The sequence below is a fragment of the Balearica regulorum genome, chromosome 6, assembly GCF_011004875.1.
Source record: "Balearica regulorum gibbericeps isolate bBalReg1 chromosome 6, bBalReg1.pri, whole genome shotgun sequence".
Taxonomy (NCBI): domain Eukaryota; kingdom Metazoa; phylum Chordata; class Aves; order Gruiformes; family Gruidae; genus Balearica; species Balearica regulorum.
In genome coordinates, this window is record NC_046189.1 from 3,685,935 (window position 1) to 3,700,302 (window position 14,368).

The 14,368-nt window shown below is 42.4% G+C and overlaps 1 protein-coding gene across 1 annotated transcript in view; it reads right to left on the reverse strand.

Moving 5' to 3' along the window:
* UBE2F (ubiquitin conjugating enzyme E2 F (putative)) overlaps positions 1 to 13,848 on the reverse strand; it is an 84,867-nt gene extending 71,019 nt beyond the window's left edge. The window contains exons 1-3 of the mRNA XM_075755998.1: positions 13,722 to 13,848; positions 10,983 to 11,116; positions 1,810 to 1,839 (exon numbers count right to left, since the gene is read on the reverse strand). Of these exons, the coding sequence (XP_075612113.1) occupies positions 1,810 to 1,839; positions 10,983 to 11,100 (148 nt within the window). The 5' untranslated portion in view covers positions 11,101 to 11,116; positions 13,722 to 13,848. The remainder of the gene's footprint in view (positions 1 to 1,809; positions 1,840 to 10,982; positions 11,117 to 13,721) is intronic.
* Positions 13,849 to 14,368: the final 520 nt, after the last annotated feature.

Sequence of the window (14,368 nt, forward strand, 5' to 3'; positions counted from 1 at the left end):
TGTTCTTCGCATTTGATGACACAAACTAAGTTGCCTTCCCATGCACAAAACTGGACTTTCTTGACTATGGCAGCAACAAGCTGTCAAACTGGCACTAGAAGATGTCTATATCCATGGATACATTATCATCTACATTAGGCAGCCTTTAGCTTCTTAATCCATCAAGCTGGCTGTTCTTTTTCTGTAGTCAAGTAGCTAAAGAGTATCAGAGATAGAGACCTTATTTGCCCCCCAAAAAAACCGAGAACTGTACAGAAACCCTAGTAATGCATTCACGTTGTAGTAACCACAAACCCTGATACACATTTCTCAGGTGTTGGTTATCCTATAGAAGAGTCTACACAAAAAAGTTAAAATTAGTCTGTGTAAAATCTCTATAATTGCCTTTAAGAAAAGCATACAGAAAGGAAGAGATAAATAATGTCTCTTCCTGCCCTCCTTTTTTACTGCTTCTGTTCTGTGTATTTCCCCCTTGTAATTCCTCCCATCAGGCAGTCTGTACACGGAAAAACTTGATTTTTGAGATCTGAGCATTGATTCGGATTTAAAATCATTAGCAAACCAAAGATGCTCATCAGAAGCAGCACTTTGAAATTTAACCTGGCGAGGAAAAAATATGGTCAAAGCTTCCCTTAGATGGAGAAAGACTAGAAACATCACAAGCTACCTGCCAGCGTAAGCAGAGAATATTCACTGCTTTTCTTTGTTAGATAAGCATATGGACAAGACAGTATGAATGCACAGCACGGTAATAACCTGCACATACACTCTCGGTCTGCTGCAACCAGCTCCTGCTTCTTTCCCTGCAGGGAAAAGATCTTAGATTACTCCAAAACAGGAACGTGCACCACAGGAAGTTTTGTGGAGCAAGCGATGGACTCTGAATGTACCTCTGAGCCTAGCAGGCAATAACTCGTTGTGCTTGCGTGCATTCCAAGAACTCATGGCAGAATGATGCTGTTCTGGTCAATGCTTGAAGGGAAAGGGAGCTCAGCAACAACTCAGCTTCACTGTCAACACCCACCCTCCGCAACAAATACAAAGCAGTAGGAACTTCACTCCCATTTATAAAAGGGCTTTGTGTTCTGCTGTCTATTACAGAATGAAGCTTTCTAAAGCTAAAGAGCAGAAAACATGTATTTGACTTTTAACTATCTGTCCCCAGCTTTAGAAGCAACAAGCCACTTACCCTGTGCTGTTAAAAGCCTATTTTAAAGTGGCCATTAATATTTTCAGCTTTTAGCATAACATACAAGACAGATTCCAGGACAAAAACTACATTATTTTGCCTTTTTTTTTTTAGAAGGAATATGGATTTTTTTAAAAAAAATTTCATTAGTATTTTCACTATTAACATGCACATGAGGTTAGAGATTGCATGTGAAGTGAAAGAGCACTAGGTTGACTTAATACATTTCCAGAGAACTGAGCTATTTGCTCTGCCCCTAAAACAGCATCTACTGTTTTGAAAATTAGAGAATGGAGAAAAACCAGGAGTGAGGCAGTAAATGTACTCTTCAGCTCCAGGTACCTTTTGGGTGGTTCACGAGAGGGAAGCTCCCACTCCACCACCAATAAAATTCTAGAGGCAAATGATCAATACTGCTTCCAAGGGACCCTAATAAGGGATCCACCTCTCCACAACCCCTTAAGAGGGAGCAAAGAAAACCTGTCCCAGCCTGGGTGGCAGAGTTTTGCACAGCTTCCCCTACAGTTAAAAAGTATCATTAGTGTTCATACTTCAGTCGAAACATTCAGTTCAATGGTCCTTTTCCCCTTAAAATGCATACCATTAAATGTTATACTTACAAGGTAAATTAGCTTCAAGTTCTGCAACCTCTGTTGAAAGAAAAAAACAAAATGTTATTTGTGCAAGCATAAAGCCATTTCTGAAGCCCAAATTGGCAGATCTAATTTAAACCACCCTGTAAATTTTCACTTAAAAATATAATTAAGCACCACTGGAGGTTTACCTTGAAATTTCTCTTTAAGTCATGCAATTCATTACTAAAAACACTCAACTGCCCTACAGATAATGCAAACATACTCTACTGTGATTTAGGAGGTTCAGCTCTGCCAAGACTGAAGCGTCAGGGCTTCTAATACACAGAGTGCTGGCATTACCCAAACCTCCAAACTCATCTACATAAGGCGCTAAAATACAGAAGGCCAGAACTCCACAGCCTGCAAAACACGAGAGTAGAAAAACCTTGAGAATCAAGGTGCCAGTCCAACGATGAAAACGTGCACAGGAGGCTCACAGCCTGCGTAAGCATGACCACACTCCAGCATCTAACTGAACCGCTATTGTCCTTCCACCATCAGCTACAGCCTGCCTGAGGTTACACACTGCTTTTGTAGGGAAGCCTCCAAGCATGACATCATGTACTGCACACTTGAAAACACCTATGGAAACCCTAATTCAAGGGCACTGTTATACTAGATGTGGTCTTGCCTGCAGAAACCAGCATGAAGAGCACCAAAAGAACAGAGAAAGACAAACCTTCACTTCAAGCACCTGACACAGCAATATGCACCGGTCAGTGATTGCATCCATTGCACAACTGCCCCCAGACCTCTGCACTGTTGAACAAACTCAAGAGTCTTAAGATAATTTTTTTTTTTTTCCTCCTGTGACTGATGGGTATTTCCCCTGGGAGCACAGATTGCTATAGATATGCAGTCCCGTTGAATTAAGATTTTTATTTATTGTATTTCCCCACACATAAAACTTAGTCATTCATGAAAGGAAGGAAGTAACCCAATTCAGTTGCATAGCTCCTAGGAAGGGAAGTTTATTCCTAAACCCCTTTTTTGCCATGCTGCTTTCTCTGAAATACTCCCTGTGTTCTCCCTCTCTTGTGTATTTTTTTGTTGAAGTCTTATTCTCCAACTACCTGTATTTCACAGAAATATGAATGAGATGCATCAAGATACCTCCCCCTTCTACTGCTGAAGTTCTAGGAAACCTAATCAAACACATTTTTACATTTCCTGTAGTCTTTTTTTCCACTTGATTTCTAACTTCACTTTTTGGTCTGCACAGACACAGCCCATTTATTTGAGCTAACAACAACGTGTAAGAAATTTCAACACCAATTTTCAAAAACATACATCTTAAAACTGTAATTCAGTTTAATATATGGGGAGCAATTTCTTGGCACAGAATCCAACCTGATCTCATCACAATTAAGAGCTCACTAATTCCCCAGAACTTTTCTTGCATCCATGCTTACCATACCTGGCTGGTCCCTGCAGCAAGCACGATGCTTAAATTTGAGTCCCACCTCCCACTTGCTTGGCACAGCCCTGGTATCCTGCATCTGCAAGCCTACTGTACCAAGAGAGAAAACCTCACCAAAACAGAAACACCGTGTTTCACACTTACCTAAAAAATTCACAATTGCACTCTTTAAAATCTCACATTCTGCAGCACTTGAGCAGTCACAGCCAATTTAACTAAAGCTGTACGCTGAAAGACACACTACACTGGGGACATACGGTTGCTTAAAGTTTTCAAGGAATACTGTCTTTGCAACATACCAAAAATGTAATTTCAGCTATAGTCAAGGATTTGAATTTTACTTTCCCTTTCTGGTCAAAAAAAAAAAAAAAGACAAGACATAACCAACCACTGAAGGCTGCAGCTATACAAACCCATCATAGGAGTATTCCCCCATCCCTTTCTCTTCGAACTCACCAGCCTTTCATAGTGGGAGGCACTATCAATCTTCACTAGACAAGAGTTCAGGACCCGGCTCTTATTTTAAGGTGTTGACTGCTTTCCTTATTGCTTTCCATGCTTATGCATTGTTTGGCTTAATGAATCCTGCCTGCTCTTTGCTTCAATCCTGAGAAAAGGGCAGGCAGGGAAAAGGGAGAAACCAAAGGACAGAGTGTTGAAACCCAGCAATGGCCAGGCTGCAGCAGCCCTGCTGAGCTGGGGCCTCACTTCTCCCTCCTGCAAGGTTCAGTAAAGTTTACTGATCACCACAGCTCCTTTCAAGTGCGAAAAATTCCCTGTAATGCCTTCACACTTCTGTGTTTCCCTTTGTCTTGGCACAAGGATGAACGGTTTTCATGTGAAAACATTAAAAGGAAGCTGCTCATACCCATGAGTACAGAATAGCACCCTTGCTTTTTGAAGGTGTGCAAACACATGGGAAGGCCACAGTAACTAATCCACACAAGCTTTGAGAACAAAAGCAAATTCCCCAAAATTTAGGTTTCTAATTAACTCTGCAACAAACCACTGAAACTAAGACCAAAAGAACTTTATAAAGATAAAGTAGGTAAAGGCCTGCTTCAATAATCTAAACTTTTAAAGTAACATCAAGGAAGGAAACAGATGTTACTATCAACCATGCCATATAAACATTGGTGATTAACAATAACTAGCAAATGTAATGGGCCAAAGCTACAGTGTTTGTGAATTTTCCATATTCTATGACTCTTTAGTCTCTTAATTTTTATATTTTGCTGCTCAGAACACAAAGATTTTCACCAACATTCAAGCTCCATAAGGATTCCGATGGTTTACATTATATATTTTCTACATAAAGCAATATCACTGACAAGAATATTCTCCATAAGAGAACACCCCTCGTGCAGTCTGCCAACTTACTGGCATGGTTTAACAGATTTGTAAATAAGTAAAACATAGAAGCAATAATTAGAGCTCTAACACTCTGAACTTCCAAGACATCCAAAAGCCTCACTGAAGAACAAACTTACTCTCACAATCCTTCTGACCTTGTCTTTCAAAAAATTACTATCAGTATCTGTGTCTTAATTCACAGCCAGACACCTGACCATTTCTTAAGATGCTGAGAAACAAATGGATAAGCCAAGTCTCCGGAAATACTGTGTGTAAGCACTCCAGAACATCCACAGGAAAACAGTGCTCATCAATGCCCACTGAGTGCTGGCTTAGCAGAGGTGCAGGAACACAGCAGAGCATCTGAATTCCCCTCGCAGACAAGAGGGCTCATTGCCAAGAAGCCACAAACCCAGAAGCACCGCAAGGCCCTGCAACCACTCCGATAACCCGCCCTGGGTAGGTCTGAAAGGCCGTAAGTGCAGACACATGCCTGAGCTTCTGCGGGGGGGGGGGGGAAATGCAAGTGCAGTCAGCCCAGAGCCAGACTAGCTCCTGAGCAGCCAGTCTGGTGTTCCTGAAACCTTACTTGATCTGGTGCAGTAGCACACCCAAGCCGCAAGTATATTTGCAAAGTCCTGCTCTTGACTCAGTATGCACTTGCTTGGACAGTTCCAAATGCTATTTTAAACCATAAAAACAGTTAAAAGGCAAGGGTTAAACTTACACCTACCATAGACTTTGGAAGAGTTGAATGCAAACTGATTATGTCCCAGCAACAGCTTAGGAACTTTATAAAACAGGGGAAAGCTAAGCCTAACACAAGCAACCAGAGCTATTTATAAATGATTTCGCAAACAATAATTCTCCCTACCCATGACAATTCTCAGGACAGAAATAGGAACACGCACTTTTGATGTGTGTACAGGCATATGGTTTATGAGAGACCCACGTGAATGTTATATTCGGTAACGCACAGGCTATAATCATGTTGTTCTGCTCCCTCCCCTTCCCCCACCTCAAAAAGTCAGAATATAGAAGTGCTTTGTTTACTAGCCTTGCCACAAAGAGTCTGGCCATATGTTTCTCACTGGAGTTTGTTTTTAAGTATACAAAATGAAAGCATTATTTCCTCAACTGAAATGAACGTTCTCATCCACAGCAATACTTATTTCCCTCTGGTTTTGTCAAAAAAAGCCCCACCTCTTGTTTAGGTCCCTCTTTAATGTACATCTTTAAGACTGCTAGAGATGAAGATAAATACCTTGACACTAAAAAAAAAAATCCCATTTTGTAAGTATGAATTCTAGCAGTATAATGCTGTTTGCCTCCTAATTCTTATCTATCTTTATAGCTTTCCCTACTTAGCTCCTCAGAACTGTACAACCATATGGACCAGTATTAGAAGTCAAACAAGCGACCTAACACTGCCAGTTTTTCAACAGAGTACAAGATGTGAATTTTCCTTTCACTTCCAAATGTCTAAAATAAACAAGATACTATCAAATTACATGCTTCAGCTTTTATACACTATTACAAAAGTTATTGTCCTGACGTCAAAAACTACAAAAACCACCGTGGTTGGAAATCTCTAACTCTGGCAATATATCATTTCATACTTCAGGTATGCTGACAGTGAGAGGCATAAGGAGTCAAGCAAGACATTGAACCAGGCCTCCCTTTGTCAGCTAAGTTCTAGAAAAAGTGTCACTAACAATTTTTCAAATTAACTTCAATTTTTAGCTTTAAAATATCTATTAAAATTACGCTGCAAGCATTTAGTGTAAACTACTAGTTTCCTCTAATAAATATGAATCACTCGTATAACAAGCAGCTTTCCACTGTTTTGTTCCAAAATAAAGAATTTCATGGCAGGGGGGAACAACTAAGCAGCATCACAAAACGAAATGCTTTTGTGATTTATGTTGTGCAACATGCAGAAGTAAATGCAGCATTTTCAAAACAATGTCTCAAGTAATTTCAAGAGTGGTAATGAAGGAAGGTTTTTATAATTCTCAAAACACTCCTATTTTTTTCCCCCCTCTCAATTTTCCTGGCCTGCTATTGTGAGGAGGGATATTACCATACCTGAAGGTTTGAGGAAAGCAAATACATGGATTCTCCTCATTTTTACTTACAATGTACATTTATCTCATTTTTATGATCAGTTTTCCACTTCCTTCTACAACTGCACACCTGATACATTTTCTGGTTACATACAGCTGGTTGTAAAACCCACAAATGTTGCAGACAACTGAAGAATAAGCCATGCTAACTCATTTTCTTAGACATTAAGTTATTTCAAGCTGTCATTTACAATCAAACTAAGCAGCACTAGTAATATAAAACTGAATGATGTTTAGGTGCACTATAAAAAAAACATTTCAAGGGACAACCTTTGTGATCAATAAGCATAAACATCACTGCTACTACTGACATCCTGGCATGTTCTTCACCTTTAATTCAATTTAGTAGTCATGTTCATTATAGAATATTAAACTTAATAGTACTTTAACTCGTCCTCAGCTCCCTTCAAATTTTCAGAAAGGATCTGCCTTTCAAGTTGACCACTGCACAGCTCAGAACATCCTGCAGGAGCAGTCATGCGGTCCCTATTCCTAACCTGAAGTTCCCTCTTGGAGATGAATTCGACATCGAAAATTGCCACTGCAGCACAGAAAAAAAAAAAATGAAAGCTGCTAAAGTAAGTGTACTGCTTGCTCTATTTTAACTTGAGTACTAGGTCTACAGAATTAGGGCCTTACTCTCCAACTGAGCCTGTATTGGAAATCCAGTGAAAACAGGGATGCAAGAATAAGGCACACTCAACTTTTAACACAGTTGTGCTTTATTAGGGCCTCTCTCCTTGCCAGAGAGGCAGCAGAGCCTCTTCAAGCACCATTTCTGTCTGCTACTTCTCCCCACATCAGCATTTGCTTTCTGCCTTCTCCAGTTGTTCACAGTTCCTCCACTTGATTTGTCTTGAAACATGGCAGTCACTGCTTGGTCCATCTCCAGTCCAGAAAGCCTCTCTCCAAGAATTGTCAGCCTGGATTACTAGTCCTCACTCTAGCACACCCTCAGACACTTCTGCCCTCAGTTATTCCAAAGTGGTGGATGTTTTCCTGTGATTTCCCAGGGTTTCAGATCAGAACTGCCACCATGCCCCTCACCTCCCAAGTGCAGTCCATTAGCTGCTGAAGTAATAAGCAGGGCACAGGCTGTTACCAAATCCTGTTTAGCAGCCATGATTAACACCTGAGAAGACAGCTGGAAGAGAATATCCAGCTGTCTCAGAATTACTTCCCTACACAAAGTTTTAGATAAGAGTTTTTTTCCATTCATAATATGTCCATGAAATAATCCAACAAAACACTGCCCTGAGCCACAATTGATATTTGAATATATAACAATACTGGACATGTAAGCAAAGGCACAGCTTAGAAAAAATAACAAAGGGCACCAGTATTTTAAGAGTAACTTTTTCACGGAAGTGGGGAAAAAAGTCTGACTTGCATCCATCACTAGAGTCAAGGACAGCACCTGACAACACTCAACTGATAGCTCACACACTTCCAGTTTTACTAAAAGTATTTCAAACACTGATTGTAAATTTTCTTCTCATTCACATGGTGCAAATGCCCAGAGAGGTTGCGGAGTCTCCTTCTCTGGAGATATTTAAAACCCACCTGGACACCATCCTGTGCAACCTACCCTAAGTGATCCTGCCCTAGCAGGGGGGGGTTGGACTAGACGATCTCTAGAGGTCCCTTCCAACCCCAACCAATCTGTGAATCTGTAAATAGCTAACATTGTATCTAAATTATCACTTATTTTTCCTACTTAAAGGCAGCATCACTTAGCAGACGTATGTAGTTGGTCTATGCCATTTTTTTGAGAAAGTTTGTAAGCATCGTCTGCACTTATCAGTGGCTGGGGTCACGGCCATCTACCCCATAATCAAAGTGGCATTGATCTATTTACCAGTCAGTGTACAAAAACATTTGAGGACTGCAGGGTTATCAGTGTGACAACACATCCTTCAAAGAGATTCTATAATGCCTCCTTGGAGTGGACTATCAACACAAGCAAGGCTGCCTTTAATTTACCTCCAGATAAAAACCAGACACTGTCTGTGTCTGGGTAATACCTCTAGTAAAACTGGCAGATATCTGTCTGCAGAATTTATTAGTCTATCACCAAGTTACTGTGGATCAGGAATACCACATCATCATCACTCGAGCAAGCAAGCAGCTATCTGACCTTGGTTCATACACTATCACCAGCTCCCAGGGCAAATGTGTGCCAAAAAAAATCACCCTCAGCTAAGCTTCCAAGACAGCCCACCATGTGTGTAAACTGCTGTGGAGGATGCTGCACAGACCAGCTGCCCACTGTTCCCCTACTGACTGAGAAGCTATGGACTGATTTGAGGCCAAAATGGATGCAGGTGTGCTACAGAAAGAGCATAGCTATCACTGAGCTTTCTGTTGTATGTGACCACAGTCCCTCGTTCTTTCAACTCAGAGGCTTTGCACAGCAGAATAAAACCACCACCACTAACACCGTTAAGAGATACAACTAAACCAGCGCTAACCTCAGCATAACTGCTGGGGCCAACAAGGACAGAACATGCTGGGCCTTTCCTCATCTCCTCCTTCCTTACTTCCAGCCAGCATTTCTTTTCTTTTTTTGCAGAACAGATTATTTTTTAATTCACAGTTGCCAGGACATTGACCTGATTGAGCCATTCACCCATTCTAAAACTGTCACCTGTTTGTTTGCTAACTCCAGCCTAAACAAACATCAGTAACAACTTCTACTTACAACTACTCTCACAATCGCCCACCAACTTTGTTTCAAATCTAATACAACAGCCTGCAGCTGAGCACACACCAGACTATTGCAGTTCCATACAATCAAGCAGCAAAAGGCACCAGCGCAGGCCCAGATGCAATAGCATCCCTGCTGTATGCACAGCTCTACAGGCAGCTCTTCACTCCCTATCAAACTCATTCCTGCAGATCTATACATGACCTAAAAACACCATCAACATCAGAAGTCCATCTTCACTTAGGCTCTCAACATTAAGATAGATCAGCTGCTGCAGCATCTACAAAGAGCTGGAGCAAGTTCTAGAAACTTTTACAATTGAGTGGTCTACAATTAGCTTAAGAGTAGCTTAAAAAAAGAATATCCCCAACAAGCCTTTTTCACACTAGCTACTAGATTCTCCTCTCACTTTCAGTGTGGTTATACTGAAGTGATCTACTGTCAGTTCCAATTTCAGTCTAGAAACCATTCTAACCAAACCGACAGTCACTCCTACAACTCTTTTTGGAGAGCCACATGATACAACTTTCGCACACAACTGGATCACAATCTAGCACTCACACTTGTCAGGATACCGGCAGTGACTTGACTTGCTTTTAATATTTGTCAGTTTGGAACTAAATTCATTCAAAACTTAGTCTGCATTGGTTTGCTAATGGGTAGCCATAGCGATGACAACATCAATACTAATTCTCTATAGCTTACAGTCTTTTCTTCCCCTACAGACTTAGGTAAGGGGTTAGTCATAAAAGTGAAATACATGATTGTTCTAAGGGTACGGTAAAATTTCTTATGGCACCTCATGCTATACCAGGCATTGTACTTGAAGTCTATTTATATTACATTGTTATTTTCCCCTCAAGTCTACACCTGTAGGTTAGTCAAAATCTCAGATTATATATATTTAGTAATTTGGCTTTGTAGCTTAGCTTGGTTAAAGAGCTTATTCCTCCTGCCTGATATCTTTCCCTCTCAGAACTAGAGTTAACTGAGGATTTCCAAATTGGAAGTCTAAAACAAGCTCTTTGCAACAGTTATCACATCAGGGTTTAAAGTGTATCAAAACTCCCTGTCCTTAGAACAATGCAAAGAGAGAAAATTGTGAAGGTAACGTTCTCACAGTCTGGTTGAGGCAATCCCAGTACACTGAGGTAGTAGCATTTGCAGTGAAATATTGCTCCAGTATACAGTTATATGGCAGAATCTACCCTAATTCAGAAGAGCTGTATGTAATGCTAGAGTTAGACAATATCACTCAGGCAAATACCCCAGTGTCAGTCTCAAGTCTTTCTGAAATAAGACCAGGAAATGCAAGTTTCCTTTGGCATGAATCCTAATAGCGAAAGCTTACATATCAACAGTAGTATATTCGTTATTGATCATTTTTAGCAGAAACATCAGCCTAAACAACATATTCCTTGCCGCTAGATCAAGCTGCACAGTTCAAGCATAATACTTCCAGAAATAATTTTCTACACAATTTATTATTGTTTACTGGCAACACACCTGCAAACGGTAAATCCCAAAATATTTAAATATAAGTTCCTTTCACCTTTAACAAGTAATTTATCTCGAACAGACACCCTCCGAGTTGAATCGGAAGCTGGATTGGATGCACGGGGTCCTCTGACACCATCATCCCGCTTCAACTTGCTTGCCAGAGTTAGCATTACTGCTGTCTTCAATCTGGAACACAAATATCGGAACACAGTCAATTACCAAAGCTAAAGCACCAGGAGGGAGGAAAAAAACCCCATGTACAAAACTGAGTTATAGTTAGTCCCTTATTCAACAACTATCATCACATTGTTAGCACTCAAAGAAAATGCAGTCATGTTAACTGTATATATCAATTAAAGACGAGGATGGCCTAGAGTACTTGAAGAATGAGAGTTTGTTTCAGATGTGAATACTGAGAGAGTTACAGTACGTTAGGCCAAGAGGAAGCGTAATTTTTCTGGAGAAAGATCAGACTTTCATCACTGTTTACAATCCAATTTCACTGCACCATCCACCACAGTATACCACCGCTTGACATCGCTCCTTCGAAAGAACTGCTATGAAAATACCCCTGCCACAACCCTGGCCAGACAACCTGCTACGACCATTCTCATCCATACTTCATGTGACAATATTAGGAGCTACTTTTTGGCTGGCCAAAAAACCCAAAAAGACAGAAAGAGGAGGGGAAGGGTTACTAGAACAATTCTCTAACACTAGGAAGTGAGCTTTGAGTCAGCTAACAGGACACAGGAAACTGATTTAAGCTGCAAATAGTGCAATTATCTATGCAGCTGCACAAGAGTAACTCTTCACAATACATTCCTCACACTGCAGAGCAATGGTGGAGAAAATTAGATATGGAGATCTGGTAACTGAAATGAAGATATTTTTTGCTGTGTCAGTCCTCCACTATAGAAGATAACTGCACTGATAAATAAATTCCAAGAAAAGGTGGACAGAAGGCCAAAGTCATAAAACCAAAACATTCAGTCATGGCTTAATACATTTTGACACTACTCCTAGCTGAAGGTAACTCATTCTTCTTAACAGTTTGGCCAAAAACAATGTAATGCTGACAAAATCCATATCCTTTAGGCCTCACCGCCACCAAAATGGTAGGAGAAACATTTATCCTTTAGTCATACAAATTAATCCAATGAAATAAAGGCAAAAAAACTTGTAAGAAGTCAGCAGTCTTTACATGAACTAGTTTGCATAGAAGACCAGACAGGTATGATGCAGCAGTTACCAAGAGATGAACCAGTTACTCTGGTAACATCAGCTCTGTTTAGTATAAAATGGAGAATCAGCAGAGATATTCACAAGGCAAATAATAATAAAGTCCAGTAAACCACTGAGATGAAGACAATCACACCACAAAATGACAAGACTCAATACAAAATTTATCTTTGTCAGATTCAGCTCTGTGTGTCTCGATGTTTCTTTCCTTCTTGTAAGCAAGCCCTGAAGTCAAGTTTAACACATCCACTGCAACAGTAGTTACTTTGCTTGTTCATTTTGTTTGTTCTTGCCCCAGAGAAAACAGGGGATAAAGCCTCTGACCTGCCAATCTAGTCACTACATCTGTAACGACAGCCCTACTGCTTTCCCAAGGTTGTGAGAAAGCTGACAGATTTATACCAAACATCAAGCCAACACCAAAATACCAGTGAAGGGGCAAGAAGGAGAAATAAAACAACTGACATGACACTTGGATGTTGAGAAGAATATAACAGATGAGTAACAAGTTTTTTTTAAAAAAGGAAAGCATGTATTTCACAATAGTACTTAACAGTATGAAACTCTGGCAAAGAGCTACAAGAAGGTCAAGTTCTCTGAAGCTGACAAGTATGTTTATTAGCTTCAAGATCCAGATTTAAAACAAAAAAACCCAAATTCAGGGCAAATGTAAATCTTGCTCGCCAAACCAAAACATTCAGTAGATTTTTTTTTTTCCTTCCACTACCCCAGAGAAAGAAAGAATAAGCAGACAAAACAGTCCTTTTTTACCTTGGAGAAAAAAAAAAGACAACAGTTGGTTTAAAAACAAAACTAAAAAAGGAAGGGGGGAGTAGGGGAGTCTGGGAAGTAGCAACACAGGGTCTTAAAATAAAAAAAAAGAAAAGAAAAGAAAAACTGTAAACTGCAGGCACCACTCCACCCCCAAAAAAACACCTTTTAGGTGCCAAGTCCAAATGAAGTCAACTTCAATAGGAATTAAATGCCTGAACACATTTATAGATCTGTTTCCTCACTGCTTGTCCTAGAAAACTAGGAAATCGAAGAGAAGTGACCAGTGTGGAAAAGAGATGATTCGCTCCAGCTATACCCCAAATTTCATCACGGGAGCACAGCGAGGAAGCACGCAAAACTTACTAACCGCAAAGTCAGGCTTTACCACTGCACACACCGGGTAGAAAGGGGAGGGAGGGCTGCTGCGCTTATTTATAGGCAAAGGCAAGAGAGCCCCGGGATTTCTCCAGCTCCCTGGGGAGCGGGGGGCCGCCCTGCTCCGCACCGCCGGTGCCTGCTCCTCGTCAGGGGGGGATGGCCGGGGCCGCTGCGGTGGGGACGCGACCCTCTCGGGCCGGGGGAGTAGTTCCGCGGAGCCAGCGGGGTCCCCCCGCAGTGTCGCCGGAGCCCCGAGGCCTGGCGGGCCGGGGCGGCCCTGGGAGATGTGGGGGCCCCGGGTGGGAGGAGGGGCTGGGCCTGAGGCAGGCGGAAGGTGCCAAGCCTGAGCTGCGGGGCCTAGCTCCGGCCCGGGGGAAGGGGGGCGGCCGGCACTTACCTGAGTGCGGCGTCAGGGCCCGGCTCCCGCGGCCAACACCATCCCCGGGGCTGGCCCGGGGCAGGGGGCGGCGGGGCGGCTCCTCCCTCCGCCCTTCCCTCCCTCAGCGGCGGCGCCGGAAGTGGGCGGGGCCGAGGGCGGAGCCGCAACCGCCGCGGGGCGCGCGCCCTCAGCAACAGCTCTATGGGCAGCGCGCGGGGATCTCGCGAGAGTTGAAGTGGGCGGGGTGGTACGCCCACCGCGGTCTCGCGAGAGTTGGGGCTGGCGGCGGGGGCCGGGGGGGGGTTGTTGGCTGCCGGCAGGGCGGCGCCATTTTGGGGCGCAGCCTGAATGGGGCAGCGGCGGCGCGGCCGTGTCAGCCGGAGCGGGTGCTGGGCCTGAGGAAAAATCTATCCCCTGCCAGCCCCAGCCCGGAACACAGCCTTCCACCGGTACCAGTGTTGTCTTCTACCGAACCCTGGCAGGCCTGTGGAAATGCGGGTTGATTCGGCTACAGTATTAATTATACTGAGACACCAGGGAGATGTGATAAACGGCAACATCACCAGAAGGGGAAAAACAACAAGCATCATCAGCATGATGTCAGAAGAGGAGCTTGAACATCTGGCTTGCTAAAGCCTCTGCATTAGTGGATGCTTAAATTAATT